At 41.8% G+C, this 21,579-nt stretch overlaps 1 protein-coding gene across 1 annotated transcript; it reads left to right on the forward strand.

Annotated features, from left to right (window-relative positions):
• The first annotated feature begins 19,205 nt into the window (after positions 1-19,205).
• Positions 19,206-20,956, forward strand: LOC123128675 (60S ribosomal protein L35a-1). The gene is made up of 4 exons (XM_044548737.1): positions 19,206-19,447; positions 19,529-19,757; positions 19,872-19,916; positions 20,692-20,956. Exons 1-3 carry the CDS (start codon positions 19,380-19,382, stop codon positions 19,911-19,913), a joined length of 339 nt encoding a protein of 112 aa, XP_044404672.1. The 5' UTR covers positions 19,206-19,379; the 3' UTR covers positions 19,914-19,916; positions 20,692-20,956.
• Positions 20,957-21,579: the final 623 nt, after the last annotated feature.

Below are 21,579 nucleotides of genomic sequence, written 5' to 3' on the forward strand. Positions count from 1 at the left end.
TTTTGTGCATCCAACCATAAAAGCGCATGGCAACCTCTGCTTCCCTCTGCGAAGGGCCTATCTTTTATTATTATCTTCTACCTTATGCAAGAGTCATGGTGATCTTCACCTTTCCTTTTTACATTTTATCCTTGGGCAAGCATAGTGTGTTGGAAAGATCTTGATTGCTATATCTAATTGGATGTAGGGGGGCATGAGTTATAATTGTTGACATTACCCTCGAGGTAAAAGGTTGTGGGGCGAAACTATGAGCCCCTATCTTTCTCTGTGTCCGATTAAAACTCCGTAACCATAAGTATTGCATGAGTGTTAGCAATTAGGAAGGACTAGATGATAGTTGAGTATGTGGACTTGCTTTTTAGCTCTGACATAGACTCTTTCTGATGTTATGACAAATTGCAATTGCTTCAATGACTGAGGTTATAGTTTGTTGGTTCTCAATAAGGTTTCTGATTCATACTTTTGCATTGTGAATAGATCATCACTTGAACATAAATAATCATATGAAAATATCTATATATGTTGCTGTTATGAGAATAATCATGATGCCTTCATGTCCGTATTTTATTTTTATCGATGCCTCTACCTCTAAACATGGGGACATATTTATTGTTATCGGCCTTCGCTTGAGGACAAGCGAGGTCTAAGCTTGGGGGAGTTGATACGTCCATTTTGCATCATACTTTTATATCAATATTTACTGCATTATGGGCTGTTATTTCACATTATGTCACAATACTTATGGCTATTCTCTCTTATTTTACAAGGTTTACATAAGGAGGGAGAATGCCGGCAGCTGGAATTCTGGGCTGGAAAAGGAGCAAATATTAGAGGCCTATTCTGCACAACTCCAAAAGTCCTGAAACTCCACGGAACACCTTATAATAAATAATGAAAAATCCTCGCCAAAGATGAAGACCAGGGGGCCCACACCCTGCTCATGAGGGTGGGGGCGCCCCCCCCTAAGGCACGCCCCCTACCTCGTGGACCCCCTGGTGGCTCTCTGATGACCATCTTCTGCTATATGAAGTCTTTCTCGAGAAAAAAAGAAGAAGCAACCTTTCGGGATGAAACTCCGTCGCCACGAGGCGGAACCTTAGCGGATCCAATCTAGAGCTCCGGCAGAGCTGTTCTGCCGGGGAAACTTCCTTCCCGGAGGGGGAAATCATCGCCATTGTCATCACCAACGCTCCTCTCATCGGGAGAGGGCAATCTCCAATAACATCTTCATCAGCACCATCTCATCTCAAAACCCTAGTTCATCTCTTGTATCCAATTCTTGTCTCCAAGTCCGAGATTGGTGCTAGTAGGTTGCTAGTAGTGTTAATTACTCCTTGTAGTTGATGCTAGTTGGTTTAATTGGTGGAAGATCATATGTTCAGATCATATATGCATATTAATACCCCTCTGATCATGAACATGTTTATGCTTTGTGAGTAGTTACTTTCGTTCCTGGGGACATGGGAGAAGTCTTGCTATTAGTAGTCATGTGAATTTGGTATTCGTTCGATATTTTGATGAGATGTATGTTTTCTAGCCTCCAGTGGTGTTATGTGAACATCGACTACATAACACTTCACCATTATTTGGGCCTAGAGGAAGGCATTGGGAAGTAATAAGTAGATGATGGGTTGCTAGAGTGACAGAAGCTTAAACCCTAGTTTATGCGTTGCTTCGTAAGGGGCTTATTTGGATCCATATGTTTCATGCTATGGTTAGGTGATACGTCTCCAACGTATCTATAATTTTTTATTGCTCCATGCTATATTATCTACTGTTTTGGGCAATATTGGGCTTTATTATCCACTTTTATATTACTTTTGGGACTAACCTATTAACCGGAGGCCCAGCCCAGATTTGTTGTTTTTTTGCCTATTTCAGTGTTTCGAAGAAAAGGAATATCAAACGGAGTCGAAACGGAACGAAATCAACTAGAGAAGTTATTTTTGGAAGGAAACCTACCGGATAGACTTGGACCCTACGTCAGAAGATGAAGGAGGAGCTCACGAGGGTAGGGGTGCGCCCACCCCCCTGGGGCGCGCCCCCCGCCTCGTGGCCCCCCCTTCGGTCCACCGACGTACCTCCTGCGCCCATATATACCTATGTAACCTAAAACTTCCAAAACAGACAGTAGATCAGGAGTTCCGCAGCCGCAAGCCTCTGTATCCACCAAAAACCAATCGGGACCCTGTTTCGGCACCCTGCTGGAGGGGGCAATCCCTCTCCGGTGGCCATCTTCATCATCTCGGTGCTCTCCATGACGAGGAGGGAGTAGTTCTCCCTCGGGGCTGAGGGTATGTACCAGTAGCTATGTGTTTGATCTCTTTCTCGTGTTCTTGATTTGGCACGATCTTGATGTATCGCGAGCTTTGCTATTATAGTTGGATCTTATGTTTCTCCTCCCCCTCTTCTCTCTTGTAATGAATTGAGTTTCCCCTTTGGAGTTATCTTATTGGATTGAGTCTTTAAAGATTTGAGAACACTTGATGTATGTCTTGCCGTGCGTATATGTGGTGACAATGGGATGCCACGTGATTCACTTGATGTATGTTTTCGTGATCAACTTGCGGGTTCCACCCATGAACCTATGCATAGGGGTTGGCACACGTTTTCGTCGTGATTCTCCGGTAGAAACTTTGGGGCACTCTTTGAGGTCCTTTGTGTTGGTTGAATAGATGAATCTGAGATTGTGTGACGCATATCGTATAATCATACCCACGGATACTTGAGGTGACATTGGAGTATCTAGGTGACATTAGGGTTTTGATTGATTTGTGTCTTAAGGTGTTATTCTAGTACGAACTCTAGGGCTGTTTGTGACACTTATAGGAATAGCCCAACGGATTGATTGGAAAGAATAACTTTGAGGTGGTTTCGTACCCTACCATAATCTCTTCGTTCGTTCTCCGCTATTAGTGACTTTGGAGTGACTCTTTGTTGCATGTTGAGGGATAGTTATGTGATCCAATTATGTTATTATTGTTGAGGGAACTTACACTAGCGAAAGTATGAACCCTAGGCCTTATTTCCTATCATTGCAATACCGTTTACGCTCACTTTTATCACTTGCTACCTTGCTGTTTTTATTATTTCAGATTACAAATACCTTTATCTACTATCCATATACCACTTGTATCACCATCTCTTCGCCGAACTAGTGCACCTATACAATTTACCATTGTATTGGGTGTGTTGGGGACACAAGAGACTCTTTGTTGTTTGGTTGCAGGGTTGCTTGAGAGAGACCATCTTCATCCTACGCCTCCTACAGATTGATAAACCTTAGGTCATCCACTTGAGGGAAATTTGCTACTGTCCTACAAACCTATGCACTTGGAGGCCCAACAACGTCTACAAGAAGAAGGTTCTGTAGTAGACATCAAGCTCTTTTCTGGCGCCGTTGCCGGGGAGGTGAGTGCTTGAAGGTATATCTTTAGATTTTTCAATCGAGTCGTTTAGTTTCTTGTTTTATCACTAGTTTAGTTTATAAAAGAAAACTATAAGAAAATGGAATTGAGTTTGTCTCATACGCTTCACCTTTTTAATATCTTTCGTGAGTATGATGGAAAGGATAATTGTGCCCAAGTGCTAGAAGAAGAAATCTATAGAATGTTTGGCACTAAATATTTGAATGATGAGCATGATTTCAATGTTGTTAGTATTAATTCCTTGAATATCCATGATGCTAATGATATGCAAAGCCACAAGCTTGGGGAAGCTATGTTTGATGAAGATGATATTTTTTGTCCCCCAAGTTTTGATGAGAAAATTTATTATGATAAAAGCATGCCTCCTATCTATGATGATTATTGTGGTGACACGTATGCTTTAAAGAATAATGATAACCATGAAACTTGTCATCTTGATCTTAATTTTCAATCACATGATAGTTATTTTGTTGAGTTTGCTCCCACTATTATTCATGAGAAGAATTTTGCTTGTGTGGAGAGTAGTAAATTTTCTATGCTTGTAGATCATGAAAAGAAAGCTTTAGGTGCTGGTTATATTGTTGAATTCATTCATGATGCTACTGAAAATTATTATGAGGGAGGAACATATGCTTGTAGGAATTGCAATAATATCAAGTTTCCTCTCTATGTGCTTAAAATTTTGAAGTTATCCTTGTTTTACCTTCCCATGCAAGTTGATTCTTGTTCCCACAAGTTGTTTGCTCACAAAATCCCTATGCATAGGAAGTATGTTAGACTTAAATGTGCTAGTCATATTCTTCATGATGCTCTCTTTATGTTTCAATTCTTATCTTTTATGTGAGCATCGTTGAAATCATCATGCCTAGTTAGGGGCATTAAACGATAGCGCTTGTTGGGAGGCAACCCAATTTTATTTTAGTTACTTGCTTTTTGTTCTTGTTTAGTAATAAATAATTCATCTAGCCTCTGTTTAGATGTGGTTTTATGCTTTTAATTAGTGTTTGTGCCAAGTAGAACCTTTGGGAAGGCTTGGGGAAAGTCTTGTTAATCATGCTGTCAAAAACAGAAACTTTAGCGCTCACGAGAACTACTGCCATTTTTATTTGGAGAGTTCTATTTAGTTAATTATTTTTGCATAAGATTAATAGATAAATTCCTCAGGTCCATCAATTTATTTGAGAATTTTTTTGAGTTCCATAAGTATACGTTTGATTCAGATTACTACAGACTGTTCTGTTTTTGACAGATTATGTTTTTCATGTGTTGTTTACTTATTTTGATGAATCTATGGCTAGTAAAATAGTTTATAAACCATAGAGAAGTTGGAATACAGTAGGTTTAACACCAATATAAATAAAGAATGAGTTCATTACAGTACCTTGAAGTGGTGTTTTGTTTTCTTATACTAACGGAGCTCATGAGTTTTCTACTTTAAGTTTTGTGTTGTGAAGTTTTCAAGTTTTGGGTAAGGATTCGATGGACTATGGAATAAGGAGTGGGAACAGCCTAAGCTTGGGGATTCCCAAGGCACCCCAAGGTAATATTCAAGGACAACCAAGAGCCTAAGCTTGGGGATGCCCCGGAAGGCATCCCCTCTTTCGTCTTCGTTCATCGGTAACTTTACTTGGAGCTATATTTTTATTCGCCATATGATATGTGTTTTGCTTGGAGCGTCAATTTATTTTGTTAGGATTTGCTTGCTGTTATTTAGAACAATGTTTTGCATCTTTTATTTCAATAAAAGTGGCATTGATAGCCTTTACTATGCCTATGTTACAAGTATACATGTTGATGTTTGAAAACAGAAAGTTTACCGCTGTTGCAATAATTCCCTAGAAAAGTCAGAATGTGATAAAATGTTGAAACCTTTTGCATATTAAGATATGATAAATTTACTACAGTGGGAATTTTCTTTCATAATTTTTGAAGCTAGGGAAGTATGGATGTTGCAGCATTCTTTACAGACTATCCTGTTTAGGCAGATTGCTGTTATGTTTGCATTGTTTGCATATGTTTGCTTCTTTAATGATTCTATTTGTGGATAGGACTATTAAATATGTAGAGGCATTTAGTATGCAATGTTGAATAATAATTTTAGTGATTTGCTACAGTAGAGTATGATAAGGTTTTTGCAATGGTTTATACTAACTTATCTCACGAGTCCTTGTTGAATTTTGTGTGGATGAAGCTTTTGAGATTTAGGGAGACCTTGATATGAGAGGAATTAAGGAGACACAAAAGCTCAAGCTTGGGGATGCCCAAGGCACCCCAAGATAATATTCCAAGAAGTCTCAATCATCTAAGCTTGGGGATGCCCCGGTTGGCATCCCACCTTTCTTCTTCAACAATTATCGGTTAGTTTCGGTTGATCCTAAGTTTTTGCTTCTTCACATGATGTTTGCCATTCTTAGAATGTCATTTTATTTTGATTTGCATGCTATTTGAACAGAATACCAAGATCTGAAATTATTAAATGTTAGAGAGTCTTCACATAGTTGCATAATTATTCGACTACTCATTGATCTTCACTTATATCTTTCGGAGTAGTTTGTCATTTGCTCTAGTGCTTCACTTATACCTTTTAGAGCATGGTGGTAGTTTTATTTTGAAGGAATAGATGAAATCTCATGATTCACTTAGATTATTTTGAGAGTATTAAATATCACGGTAATTTGCTTAAAATCCTAATATGCTAGGTATACAAGATTAATAATAAAATTCTCTTATGAGTGTGTTGAATACTAAGAGAAGTTTTGATGCTTGATGATTGTTTTGAGATATGGAGGTAATAATATCAAAGTCGTGCTAGTTGAGTAGTTGTGAAATTGAGAAATGCATGTGTTGAAGTTTGCAAGTCCCGTAGCATGCACATATGGTAAACGTTATGTAACAAATTTGAAACATGAGGTGTTATTTGATTGCCCTCCTTATGAGTGGCGGTCGGGGACGAGCGATGGTCTTTTCCTACCAATCTATCCCCCTAGGAGCATGTGCATAGTATCGAGGTTTTTGATGACTTGTAGATTTTTGCAATAAGTATGTGAGTTCTTTATGACTAATGTTGAGTCCATGGATTATACGCACTCTCACCCTTCCATCCTTGCTAGCCTCTTCGGTACCGTGCATTGCCCTTTCTCACATTGAGAGTTGGCGCAAACTTCGCCGGTGCATCCAAACCCCGTGATATGATATGCTCTGTCACACATAAACCTCCTTATATCTTCCTCAAAACAGCCACCATACCTACCTATTATGGCATTTCCATAGCCATTCCGAGATATATTGTCATGCAACTTTCCACCATCCAGTTTATCATGACACATTCATCATTGTCATATTGCTTAGCATGATCATGTAGTTGACATCGTATTTGTGGCAAAGACACCGTTCATAATTTTTCATACATGTCGCTCTTGATTCATCGCAATCCCGATACACCGCCGAAGGCATTCATATAGAGTCATATTTTGTTCTAAGTATCGAGTTGTAATCATTGAGTTGTAAATAAATAGAAGTGTGATGATCATCATTCATAGAGTATTGTCCCAACAAAAAAGAAAAAAAAGAAAGGCCAAATAAAAAAAGGGGCCAAAAAAGGCCAAATAAAAAAAGAAAGGCCAAATAAAAAAAGGGACAATGCTACTATCCTTTTTCCACACTTGTGCTTCAAAGTAACACCATGATCTTTATGATAGAGAGTCTCTTGTTTTGTCACTTTCATATACTAGTGGGAATTTTTCATTATTGAACTTGGCTTGTATATTCCAACAATGGGCCTCCTCAAGTGCCCTAGGTATTCGTGAGCAAGCAAGTTGGATGCACACCCACTAGTTTCTTTTGTTGAGCTTTCATACATTTATAGCTCTAGTGCATCCGTTGCATGGCAATCCCTACTCCTTGCATTAACATCAATCGGTGGGCATCTCCATAGCCCATTGATTAGCCTCGTTGATGTGAGACTTTCTCCTTTTTTGTCTTCTCCACATAACCCCCTCATTATTTTATTCCACCCATAGTGCTATATCCATGGCTCGCACTCATGTATTGCGTGAAAGTTTATAGGTTTGAGATTACTAAAGTATGAAACAATTGCTTGGCTTGTCATCGGGGTTCTGCAAGATGAGAGCATTCTTGTGTGACGAAAATGGAGCATGACTAAACTATATGATTTTGTAGGGATGAACTTTCTTTGGCCATGTTATTTTGAGAAGACATAATTGCTTAGTTAGTATGCTTGAAGTATTATTTTTATGTCAATATGAACTTTTGTCTTGAATCTTTCGGATCTGAATATTCATATCACAAGTAATAAGAATTACATTGAAATTATGCCAACTAGCATTCCACATCAAAAATTATCTTTTTTATCATTTACCTACTCGAGGACGAGCAGGAATTAAGCTTGGGGATGCTTGATACGTCTCCAACGTATCTATAATTTTTGATTGCTCCATGCTATATTATCTACTGTTTTGGGCAATATTGGGCTTTATTATCCACTTCTATATTACTTTCGGGACTAACCTATTAACCGGAGGCCCAGCCCAGATTTGTTGTTTTTTTGCCTATTTCAGTGTTTCGAAGAAAAGGAATATCAAACGGAGTCGAAACAGAATGAAATCAACTAGGGAAGTTATTTTTGGAAGGAAACCTACCGGATAGACTTGGACCCTACATCAGAAGATGAAGGAGGAGCTCACGAGGGTAGGGGCGTGCCCACCCCCCTGGGGCGCGCCCCCCTGCCTCGTGGCCCCCCTTCGGTCCACCGACGTACCTCCTGCACCCATATATACCTACGTAACCTAAAACTTCCAAAACGGACAATAGATCGGGAATTCCGCCGCCGCAAGCCTCTGTAGCCACCAAAAACCAATCGGGACCCTGTTTCGGCACCTTGCCGGAGGGGGAAATCCCTCTCCTGTGGCCATCTTCATCATCCCGCTGCTCTCCATGACGAGGAGGGAGTAGTTCTCCCTCGGGGCTGAGGGTATGTACCAGTAGCTATGTGTTTGATCTCTCTCTCATGTTCTTGATTTGGCACGATCTTGATGTAACGCGAGCTTTGCTATTATAGTTGGATCTTATGTTTCTCCTCCCCCTCTTCTCTCTTGTAATGAATTGAGTTTCCCTTTGGAGTTATCTTATTGGATTGAGTCTTTAAAGATTTGAGAACACTTGATGTATGTCTTGCCGTGCGTATCTGTGGTGACAATGGGATGCCACGTGATTCACTTGATGTATGTTTTGGTGATCAACTTGCGGGTTTCGCTCATGAACCTATGCAAAGGGGTTGGCACACGTTTTCGTCGTGATTCTCCGGTAGAAACTTTGGGGCACTCTTTGAGGTCCTTTGTGTTGGTTGAATAGATAAATTTGAGATTGTGTGACGCATATCGTATAATCATACCCACGGATACTTGAGGTGACATTGGAGTATCTAGGTGACATTAGGGTTTTGATTGATTTGTGTCTTAAGGTGTTATTCTAGTACGAACTATAGGGCTGTTTGTGACACTTATAGGAATATCCCAACGGATTGATTGAAAAGAATAACTTTGAGGTGGTTTCGTACCCTACCATAATCTCTTCGTTCGTTCTCCGCTATTAGTGACTTTGGAGTGACTCTTTGTTGCATGTTAAGGGATAGTTATGTGATCCAATTATGTTATTATTGTTGAGGGAACTTACACTAGCGAAAGTATGAACCCTAGGCCTTATTTTCTATCATTGCAATACCGTTTACGCTCACTTTTATCACTTGCTACCTTGCTGTTTTTATTATTTCAGATTACAAATACCTTTATCTACTATCCATATACCACTTGTATCACCATCTCTTCGCCGAACTAGTGCACCTATACAATTTACCATTGTATTGGGTGTGTTGGGGACACAAGAGACTCTTTGTTATTTGGTTGCAGGGTTGCTTGAGAGAGACCATCTTCATCCTACGCCTCCTACGGATTGATAAACCTTAGGTCATCCACTTGAGGGAAATTTGCTACTATCCTACAAACCTCTACACTTGGAGGCCCAACAACGTCTACAAGAAGAAGGTTGTGTAGTAGACATCATTAGGTTTACCTTAATACTTTTGTTGTAGTTGCGGATGCTTGCAATAGAGGTTAATCATAAGTGGGATGCTTGTTCAAGTAAGAACAGCACCCAAGCACCAGTCCACCCACATATCAAATTATCAAAGTACCGAACGCGAATCATATGAACATGATGAAAACTAGCTTGACGATAATCCCATGTGTCCTCGGGAGCGCTTTTCCTTATATAAGAGTTTGTCCAGGCTTGTCCTTTGCTACAAAAAGGATTGGGCCACCTTGCTGCAATTTATTTACTTTTGTCACTTGTTGCTCTTTACAACTTATCCTATCACAAAACTAGCTGTTACCACTTATTTCAGTACTTGCAGAGAATACCTTGCTGGAAACCGCTTATCATTTCCTTCTACTTCTCGTTGGGGTCGACACTCTTACTTATCGAAAGGACTACGATAGATCACCTATACTTGTGGGTCATCAGGGCGCCGCTCCCCCCTCCTTGTCCAATTCGGACTAGAGGGGGAGGGGGCGTGCGGCCTGCCTTGGCCGCCCCTCCTCTTCTCCACTAAGGCTCATTAGGCCCAATATACTCCCCGGGGGGTTCCAGTAACCCCCCGGTACTCCGGTAAATGTCCGAAACCTCCCGAAACACTTCCGGTGTCCGAACATAGCTGTCCAATATATCGATCTTTACGTCTCGACCATTTCGAGACTCCTCGTCATGCCCGTGATCATATCCGGGACTCCGAACTACCTTTGGTACATCAAAACACAAAAAACTCGTAATACCGATCGTCACGAACTTTAAGCGTGCGGACCCTACGGGTTCGAGAACTATGTAGACATGACCGAGACACTCACCGGTCAATAACCAATAGCGGAACCTGGATGCTCATATTGGCTCCTACATATTCTACGAAGATCTTTATCGGTCAAATCGCATAACAACATACGTTGTTCCCTTTGTCATCGGTATGTTACTTGCCCGAGATTCGATCGTCGGTATCTCAATACCTAGCTCAATCTCGTTACCGGCAAGTCTCTTTACTCGTTACGTAATGCATCATCCAGTAACTAACTCATTAGTTACATTGCTTGCAAGGCTTATTATGATGTGCATTACCGAGAGGGCCTAGAGATACCTCTCCGACAATCGGAGTGACGAATCCTAGTCTCGATCTATGCCAACTCAACAAGTACCATCAGAGACACCTGTAGAGCACCTTTATAATCACCCAGTTACGTTGTGATGTTTGGTAGCACACAAAGTGTTCCTCCGGTAATCAGGAGTTGCACAATCTCATAGTCATAGGAACATGTATAAGCCATGAAGAAAGCAATAGCAGTAAACTAAACGATCAAGTGCTAAGCTAACGGAATGGGTCAAGTCAGTCACATCATTTTCTAATGATGTGACCCCGTTAATCAAATGACAACTCATGTCTATGGCTAGGAAACTTAACCATCTTTGATTCAACGAGCTAGTCAAGTAGAGGCATACTAGTGACACTTAGTTTGTCTATGTATTCACACATGTACTAAGTTTCTGGTTAATATAATTCTAGCATGAATAATAAACATTTATCATGATATGAGGAAATATAAATAACAACTTTATTATTGCCTCTAGGGCATATTTCCTTCAAGTACTAGAGGAAGTATAAGCTTCATCGTTAGAGCAACATGGCAAGGAAAGCAATTCATCACAAGATGTACCAACATTGTGAGTAGATGAATTACAAGGACTAACACATGGCAATATAGCATTTTGACTAGAAGTAGTGCTAGTATCCACATGAGGCTCACTATATGTTACCTTAGCAATCATGGCCTCGTGAGCTATCTTTAGCACATTATGGGATACTAAAAGATCATCATGAGAGCTTGAGAGCTTTTCATGGCTTTCTTCCAATCATAATTGCTAGGTAGCAACTCAAGTTGAGCCCTTAGCTCAACATTCTCCTTCAAAATGGATGATTCACAAGAAATGGAGTTAGTAGCAGAAGCATCAACATTAACAATAAGGGAAGAAGGCAACTTGGCAAGCTCTTTTAAATATGAAGCTTCAAGTTGAGCATGAGACTCGGTGAGTTTGATGAGCTCACCCTTGATGACCCTTGAGCCATTTTCGAGGTGCTCAAAATACTCAAGGAGTTTAGCATGCGCAACTTCAAGCTTATCATTTTTACTTTTGAAATTATTGGCCACCTCAAGGGATCTATCATGGGATTCCCTTATTGTAGATAATTCTAGTGCAAAGGTCTCCTCAAGAGATTCCTTGGTGGTTTGTTCAAGTTCAAGAGCTTGAGAGAGGTCGGCGATCTCATTAGCGTAATCACGCTCATGACCTTCCATTTTATCAATGGTGACCTCATGCTCCTCAAGATGGGATTACAACTCCTCAATATATTTCTTACCCTCAATGGCAATAGACATGATTTCCATGAAGTTGGAATGAGCAATTTTATTTTTATAAAGAGCTTTGAAAATAATTTCCCCCTTAATTTTTAAGGAAGCAACATTATCATTCTCTTCATCATTATCCTCATCATCATCATCCTTAACATCATCATCACAAGATATATCGGCATTCGAAGTAGGAGATACCTTCCAAGCCTTAGCCATAAGGCAAAAAGCAATAGATGATGATGTAGGATCCCTTGAAGCATCATACAAGACCACATCTTGTTCCATGGAGTGTTGAGTTTCCTTTACATTGTTAGCGCAACAACTTGAGGGAATAGAAGCATTTTTATCATGGCAACAATACATAGCAAGCATATCATCACGCGATTTAGTCAAGCAATTTCTACATGATATGCAAGGACTATCAACACAAGCATGTGAGACATTTGGAGTGCTCGAAGTGCTAAAGTCCAAATATGGAGCATTGCAATAAGAAAGTGATGAAGGATTATCAACAATAAGCCCACTATCATCATTGCAATGAACACCACTACTCACCATGTCGTTACCTTGTGGCAAACCTATTGGGGAACGTAGTAATTTCAAAATTTTCCTACGCACACGCAAGATCATGGTGATGCATAGCAACGAGAGGGGAGAGTGTTGTCCATGTACCCTCGTAGACCGAAAGCGGAAGCGTTAGCACAACGCGGTTGATGTAGTCGTACGTCTTCACGATCCGACCGATCCAAGTACCGAACACACGACACCTCCGAGTTTAGCACACGTTCAGCTTGATGACGTCCCATGAACTCCGATCCAGCAGAGCTTCACGGGAGAGTTCCGTCAGCACAACGGTGTGGTGATGGTGATGATGTTGTTACCGACGCAGGGCTTCGCCTAAGCACCGCTACGATATGACCGAGGTGGAATATGGTGAAGGGGGGCACCGCACACAGCTGGGAGAGATCAACTGATCAACTTGTGTGTCTAGAGGTGCCCCCTGCCCCTGTATATAAAGGAGCAAGGGGGGAGGCCGGCCGGCCCTGTATGGGCGCGCCAGGAGGAGGAGTCCTCCTCCTAGTAGGAGTAGGACTCCCCTTTCCTACTCCTACTAGGAGGAGGAAAGGAAGGAGGAGAAGGAGAAGGAAGGAGAAGGAGGAAAAGGAGGAAAGGGGGGCCACCCCCCTAGTCCAATTCGGTTTGGGCTAGGGGGGCCGCGTGCCCTGCCTCCTCTCTTCCACCACTTGGCCCATGAGGACCATTACTTCTTCCTCGTATTCCCGTAACTCCCCGGTACCCCCGAAAATACCCGAATCACTCGGAACCTTTCTGATGTCCGAATATAGTCGTCCAATATATCAATCTTTACATCTCGACCATTTCGAGACTCCTCGTCATGTCCCCGATCTCATCCAGGACTCCGAACTACCTTCGGTACATCAAATCACATAAACTCATAATACAATCGTCACTGAAACTTTAAGCGTGCAGACCCTACGGGTTCGATAACTATGTAGACATGACCAAGACATGTCTCCGGTCAATAACCAATAGCGGAACTTGGATGCTCATATTGGCTCCCACATATTCTACGAAGATCTTTATCGGTCAGACCGCATAACAACATATGTTGTTCCCTTTATCATCGGTATGTTACTTGCCCGAGATTCGATCGTCGGTATCTCAATACCTAGTTCAATCTCGTTACCGACAAGTCTCTTTACTCATTCCGTAATACATCATCCCGCAACTAACTCATTAGTTGCAATGCTTGCAAGGCTTAAGTGATGTGCATTACCGAGAGGGCCCAGAGATACCTCTCCGACAATCGGAGTGACAAATCCTAATCTCGAAATACGCCAACCCAACAAGTACCTTCGGAGACACCTGTAGAGCACCTTTATAATCACCCAGTTACGTTGTGACATTTGGTAGCACACAAAGTATTCCTCTGGTAAACGGGAGTTGCATAATCTCATAGTCATAGGAACATGTATAAGTCATGAAGAAAGCAATAGCAATAAACTAAATGATCAAGTGTTATGCTAACGGAATGGGTCAAGTCAATCACATCATTCTCCTAATGATGTGATCCCGTTAATCAAATGACAACTCATGTCTATGGTTAGGAAACATAACCATCTTTGATCAACGAGCTAGTCAAGTAGAGGCATACTAGTGACACTCTATTTGTCTATGTACTCACACATGTATTATGTTTCCGGTTAATACAATTCTAGCATGAATAATAAACATTTATCATGATATAAGGAAATAAATAATAACTTTATTATTGACTCTAGGGCATATTTCCTTCAAAACCACATGTAGGTGAAGTAGAAGAAGTTGAGAAGGCAACATGGCCAGAGGTGGAGGGAGGACAATCATCCCCACAAATCTTGGATACACCATCTTTATCTTGAAGCTTTGTCCACAACTCATGAGCATCCCGGAACGACATGAGTTGAAATATAACTACATTGCTCAAAGCATCGAAAAGCACATTAGAAGCTTGAGCATTGAGATAAGAGTTTCTCTCATCCTCTAAGGATAATCTTTGGGGATCCTTTGGAGGAGAAAAACCCATATCTACAATTCGCTCTAAATTAGGGTCCATGACCCTAAAGAGATTAAGCATGCGAATAACCCAAACATCAAAAATTGTGCCATCGAAACTAAGAGTGCCATAGAATCCTAATCCCCCAGTCGACATCTTTACTCTCTAGGCGGTTAAGCCTATCAAATAGATACGAGGCTCTGATACCAATTGAAAGATCGTGGATGTCGCCTAGAGGGGGGGGTGAATAGGCGCTTTAAAATAATTCGATTTAGGCTTGAACAAATGCGGAATACACCTAGCGGTTAATTTGTCAAGCACAAAACCTACAACAACTAGGCTCACCTATGTGCACCACCAACTTATGCTAAGCAAGATAAACTACTAGGTGATAGCAAGATATATGAAAAGAAACCATATGGGTATCACAAGGTAAAGTGCATAAGTAAAGGGCTCGGGTAAGAGATAACTGAGGCACGCGGAGACGACGATATATCCCGAAGTTCACACCCTTGCGGATGCTAATCTCCGTTTGGAGCGGTGTGGAGGCACAATGCTCCCCAAGAAGCCACTAGGGCCACCGTAATCTCCTCACGCCCTCGCACAATGCAAGATGCCGTGATTCCACTAAGGGACCCTTGAGGGCGGTCACCGAACCCGTACAAATGGCAACCCTTGGGGGCGTTCACCGAACCCGTACACTTTGGCAACCCTTGGGGCGGTCACCGAAACCCGTCAAATTGCTCGGGGCGATCTCCACAACCTAATTGGAGACCCCGACGCTTGCCCGAAGCTTTACACCACAATGATTGAGCTCCGAACACCACCAACCATCTAGGGCGCCCAAGCACCCAAGAGGAACAAGCTCAAGGGTACCAAGCACCCAAGAGTAATAAGCTTCTCAACTTGTAACTTCCACGTATCACCGTGGAGAACTCAAACCGATGCACCAAATGCAATGGCAAGGGCACACGGAGTGCCCAAGTCCTTCTCTCCCAAATCCCACCAAAGCAACTAATGCTAGGAAGGAAAATCAGAGGAAGAACAAGAAGGAGAACACCAAGAACTCCAAGATCTAGATCTAAGGGGTTCCCCTCACATAGAGGAGAAAGTGATTGATGGAAATGTGGATCTAGATACCCTCTCTCTTTTCCCTCAAAAACTAGCAAGAATCCATGGAGGGGTTGAGAGTTAGCAAGATCAAAGAAGGTCAACAACGGGGGAAGAACACGAGCTCAAAGTATAAGGTTCAATGGGGAAGAAGACCCCCTTTTATAGGTCCCCACGAATCTGCTGTTATGTGCAGAAAACTGAAGGACCGATACAACTGGTGCACGAACCGGTACAACTGGTCAAAGCAGAGGAAAAACCAACATGTAGGAAAAAGGCCTAAGCGGTACAACAGCCCGGGGAACCGGTAGTACCGGTTAAACTGAAGTAACCGGTACAACCGGTCAACAACCACCCAAGAACCGCTCCAAAACAGAAACTAGTCCGGTTGTAGAGCGGTACATGGCCGGTACAACCTTCGGACCAATTCTGGAGTGGTACGACCACTCAAAACACCGGTTGTACCGGTCAACCGGCACAACCGCTCTAAGGGGCGGTACAACCTCTCTATGTAAAACAGGTAAGATCAAAACAGCCACAACTTTCGCATACGAGCTCCGAATTCGACCAAATCAAGTTTGTTGGAAAGCTAAAGACAAGAGAAAACACAATCTTGATAGAAATATCAAAAAATGGAAATTGAGAAAATACCCAAAATAAAATGGTGAGAACCCTTTCTCAATTAAGAACGGTAGAAAATCCAACACCGAAACACAAAAGAAGATGCATATGAAATCGGTTTTCGATGAACTCGAGCTTGTCATGAAGATGACCATAAGCTCCAAATATTACAAGGATAAGAAGCAAACAAGAACCAAGAGAGATGATGCAAGGATGCAATGGTTTGAGCTCTCGACGAATGATACGATCAAGCTACTCACTAGAGAGCCCCCCTTGATAGTACGGCAATCGGTCCTACAACCCGGTCTCCCAACTACCACTATGAGACCGGTAAAATAGAAAACCTATCAAGGACAAACCTTTGCCTTGCACATGGTCCACTTGAGCTAGATGATGATGATCTTGACTCCCTCAAGTTGGACCACCTTTCTTGATTGCATTGGCTCGATGAAGACTAGTTGATTGCTCCCCCATACTCCACTATGGGTGAGCCACTCTTCCACACATCTTCATAAGTCCATTGCCACCACAATGGACGACAAGCTTCAAGCACTTGATCTCTTCGTGATGCTCCACTTGAACTTGCACACGGCAATCTTGATGACGATCACCACTTGATGTCATCCTCTCCATGGGTTGTATGATATCTTATTCTTGACGCAAGTCCATGGACACATACCTAACCCCACATAGAACTCTCATATAGACCATGGGTTAGTACACAGAGCGTAATGGACAATGCTTACCATACCATGGGATCACTTGATCCCTCTCGGTACATCTTATACGCTTTGTGAGTTGATCAACTTGATTCACTCTTGACTTAGTCTTGATCAACCTTGAATCTTTCCAACTCCCTTCATTTGGATGATGTCTTGAAGGTAAACATGAATGATCACACAATCTTCTTCTTCAAGACATGCTTGCAATAAGCTCAACACTCACACGACCAATCCTTGGATAATTCCTTAATGGCACCTTGGTCAACTCATAAACTCCTTGAAACCAACACATGGACTTCAAGAAAAGCCTATGGACAAATCCTTCAAATATAACTCAATACAACCATTAGTCCATAGAGAATGTCATTAATTACCAAAACCACACATGGGGCACCTCATGTCCTTTCACATTCCCACAAGTACACAATGGTTATCAAAATCGAATAAGCAAACTTGTAAATCCTATAAAACAATGGGGTGAAATTCAGAAACCTTACCATCCAAAGTTGCCAAATAAACTACAGTACAGATTGGTGTATAGAATAAGTAAACATTAGATGCATGTCATAATTATGTTAAAGCGGGAGAACACGATGGTAAAATATTGCATGTTTGGGCAATAGGATAAGCATGCAATTCGGTACATGATATAAAGGAGAGGAGTCCAAGCACAAAATATATCCATATGGATGATGTATCTAATGACACAATACACCTACAAATGAAAAATATGCAGTGATAAGGTATGAGGTTTCTGAAATATTGATCTTAAAACCAACAAGTAGAAAGCCAGGAACCTGAAGTTTTGAAATACGAATTTGTCACCACATCTTTAAAAGAAGTAGGGGCAGTGTTTTATCAAACGCCCTGTAGAGTAACATAGCTCACTATAACAACTCGATAAAAGTTTAGCTGGGTCGGAAGATGATTCTACTGCAAAAACAACAAACAGAGCAAAGAAACTACCTTCATCCTTCCCTCTTTTGTGTGCATACATCAGAAAAAGGGAAATGCATGAAAGCAAGAGCTCCAACAAAATGGCACGAGCTAGTTCACAAAACCAGCGTTAGCAGACAAATCGACAAACTCCTCCATGCACGCAACAAGTTGCCAAGCACATACCACCAAATTCACCACCCAATGCGGACAAACCATGCATGCAAACTAAAAAAATGTTCAATGAGTGTAAGAGCACCAATAAGCATTAATTTGAGCTAGGAATAAAAAAATTATCCATTATCAAAATTTATAACCTACAGAACTGGGCCATGAGGCAAACAAAAATAGGCATTGCTTTTTTGAGGAATGAACATCAATTTAGATGATCACTTATGAGATTATGTGATTTCTGAAATTTGATTCAACTGAGATTTCTATGATTTCCGCATGCCAAAATAATGCACAAGAGCTTGGAATTTTTTTGGCTACTATATGGTGTAATCCACTAACTTCACATAAATATATTTGATCTTAAAGATAAAATGGCTTAAAGTGTGAAGGGTTGTTACTCTGCAATAACATGGGCCATAGCAAGTCAAGCACGCATGCTTTTACATTGAAATCCCTATCGGGAGATAAAATAATAATGTAATATTCTACCTCTTCCTGAGCACACAAAAAGTGCATCATTAACTCCTTTAGCAGCATCCAACAATTCCATGCACGCACTACACATAAATACTTTACCGGACCAATAAGAATAATATGTTTTAGGCATATCGATATCACAAAAAATCAATTGTATCACCGCGAGAATCTAGAATCCAGGCACATCCATTCCATACCTAGGGGCAGTGCACGCACAAAGCGAGCGGTGTCCAGTTTTGAAAATACTCCCTTCATTCCTTACTTTATACTAAATCTGCAACACTTATTTTGGGCGGAGGTTATTTTGGGACGGAGAGAGTAGTACCTTTCTGTGTGAAGTTAATTATAAAAAGGGTAAATGTAACCTGTAAATAAGAAACCAATTTACTCCCTTTGTTCACTTTTATAAGTCCTTGAAGACATTTCAGACAACATGCAAAGCAACCTATTTTTAGTTGTCTGAAATGACTTATAAAAGTGAACGGAGAGAGTACATTTTTTTTAACTTATTAGTAACCAATTTTACATTTTTATAAGGGCATGTTGCCAATTTTACTTGCCGCGTAAATTCATTTCCGCGGCCTGCTTACGCCCTGACCCGGCCTTCCGTCAGCCCATCCAAACTAGCTAACCCTCCTTAGGCCTGCAAAAGAGAAGCGACCCACGTACGATAACAGGCCCCGCCCGCCTCAGCTGCGCATTCTCCCCCAAAAGCGAATCACGGCCGTCCATACAAACCCTCACCAGCAAATCCCCACCATCCACTTCCACACAGAGGGATACATAACCCACCAGGAGCGCCGCCCGCTAGGGTTTTCTCTCCCCTTCCTGGTTGCGCAGCTCACCCCGAACCCCCAGCCCCCCTCCCCGGCGCCGCCGCAGCAGCAAGATGGTGAAGGGACGCACCGGCCAGCGCGTGAGGCTCTACGTCCGCGGCACCATCCTCGGATACAAGAGGTGAGCAGCTTCGCTCCTTCTCCGGTTCTCCTTCGCGTGGGTCTCTGACTGAATCCGTGGGGTTTGGTCGGGCGCGTGCAGGTCCAAGTCGAACCAGTACGAGACAGCGTCGCTGGTGCAGATCGAGGGGGTGAACACCAGGGAGGACGTGGCCTGGTACGGCGGCAAGAGGATGGCCTACGTCTACAAGGCCAAGACCAAGAGCAACGGCACCCACTACCGCTGCATCTGGGGCAAGGTCTCCCGCCCCCACGGCAACACCGGCGTCGTCCGCGCCAAGTTCACCTCCAACCTGCCCGCCGAGGCCATGGTGAGTTGCTCGGTCCAACTTCTCCGGCTGTCTGTTCCGGTGCCATGCCTGCTGCTCTTTGATGTACTATCTTGTGTCGCATGCTGACGGTGCTGTGGTGTTTGCTTTGCTCAGGGGAAAAAGGTCAGGATCTTCATGTACCCGAGCAGCATCTAAAAGGTTAGAATCGATCCGTTGCTGGTTATTTGTTTACTATCTCGAATGTGTTGTTGCCTGATGCACAATTTTCTAAATCGAATTGTCAGCTATTCATGATTCATCCATGTGTATTTAGTTTGGTCCGTCCGTCAGTAAAAATCTTATCACACACTTGCAGTATGTAATATGTGCTGGCATTCTTCTCTTGAGCAAATTACATAGTGAAGTGGGAAAATGGGCACTACTTGTGTATACTGAATTTGGTCCCATATGTAAATTTGTGTATCATGCACAGATATTTCTGCTCTTGCAGCATCTTGCTGGACATGTGACTTCACCTTGATCAACTGAGGATTAGTCGCTTGGAACTTGCATAAAAAATAGCTGCATTAGTTAGCCTTTAGGCATTTGCAAGCACTATTGATACGTCATTTTTTACTTGCACTGAATAAGAGAGAGGGAAAGAATGATGGTAGGGATGAGTAATTTCTGGTTGTGTTTCTCGCACATGCTCCGGAATTTTAGTTTGATGATATTCTGTTGCCGCAGTATCTTATTTTGTGCATAATTAATCATTTTTTACTTGCACTGAATAAGAGAGGGACAGAATGATGGTAGGGATGAGTAATTTCTGGGTGTGTTTCTCGTACATGCTTGAGAATTTTAGTTTGATGATAATCTGTTTCCCCAGTATCTTACTTTGTGCATAATTATGTTTCGAAATTCTTCATATAAATCTTGATTCAGAGCCTTCTGTGTGATCCACTAGTAATGTTATATGTCCCATCGAATGCAGGTTATTTTGAAGTCTGGAGGGTTTCGCTCGTCCCTTAGGTTTCATTTCGAGTCATGTAAGATGGATTCAGGCCGGGATAGCAAGTTGAACTGCTGTTTCCCTGTGAAGAACTGTAGTCTTCATGTTATCTTGAATGTGTGGGTCGCATATTATATGATGTTATATGTAGTTCGAACCTGATGCTGTGTTTTGCCCACTTTTTGCGTTCTATCCTTGCAATTTTAGCTATCAAATCTGATTCAGTGATGTTTTTACTCTTCTTTTATGAATGTTTGTATGCCCTTTTGATGATTGGTGGAAGAGTTTAACTTCTTTTGGCTGGGTACTGACCAGCGCAAGAACTTGTTTGATTGGGAAGATCAAAATGCCTCCTAGGAAATTGTTGAACGCCCATGTCTGTTAGACTGCCAAGGTTCATGTGCACTTTGTGCATGTCCTCTCCCGGATCGTTAGCCTGTAGCATGTTGTCAGCACCTCCCCATGCACGTTTCCCTGCCCCCTGTGCATGTATTTTTTGCCCTTGGCCAGAAATTCTAATATCTGAAAAACAATTTCTGGTAACCAGTTGGTGGTTACATAATTCACAATATGTGCATTTTGGTTCCAAAGATCTGCAGCAAGGCTTTATCCAAGATGCTGGCCGGTTACACATTTTTAAAATTCTAAAAAAGGTGTGTATGGTAAGCTATGTTTTTAGCGAATTATGTGACTTCATTAATAGTTATAATCAAATTTCTTCAAACATCGCATGTCTAACTTAATTCAAATTTTTTTGCTGTAATTTTTGCTAAGAAACTGCATATTGTCGAATATGCATGTAGAGGCAAGCCGTTGAATTGGCATTTTATCAATCATCATCACTGCCATCAGTACCTGCCTTGCCTCTTT

Source organism: Triticum aestivum, chromosome 6A (genome assembly GCF_018294505.1).
Source record: "Triticum aestivum cultivar Chinese Spring chromosome 6A, IWGSC CS RefSeq v2.1, whole genome shotgun sequence".
Classification (NCBI taxonomy): domain Eukaryota; kingdom Viridiplantae; phylum Streptophyta; class Magnoliopsida; order Poales; family Poaceae; genus Triticum; species Triticum aestivum.

Coding starts and splice junctions, on each gene's coding strand:
- LOC123128675 (XM_044548737.1), top strand. CDS start 19,380: ATGGTGAAGGGACGCACCGGCCAGCGCGTGAGGCTCTACGTCCGCGGC. Junction 19,448..19,528: donor ACCATCCTCGGATACAAGAG/GTGAGCAGCTTC, acceptor GGGCGCGTGCAG/GTCCAAGTCGAACCAGTACG. Junction 19,758..19,871: donor ACCTGCCCGCCGAGGCCATG/GTGAGTTGCTCG, acceptor TGCTTTGCTCAG/GGGAAAAAGGTCAGGATCTT.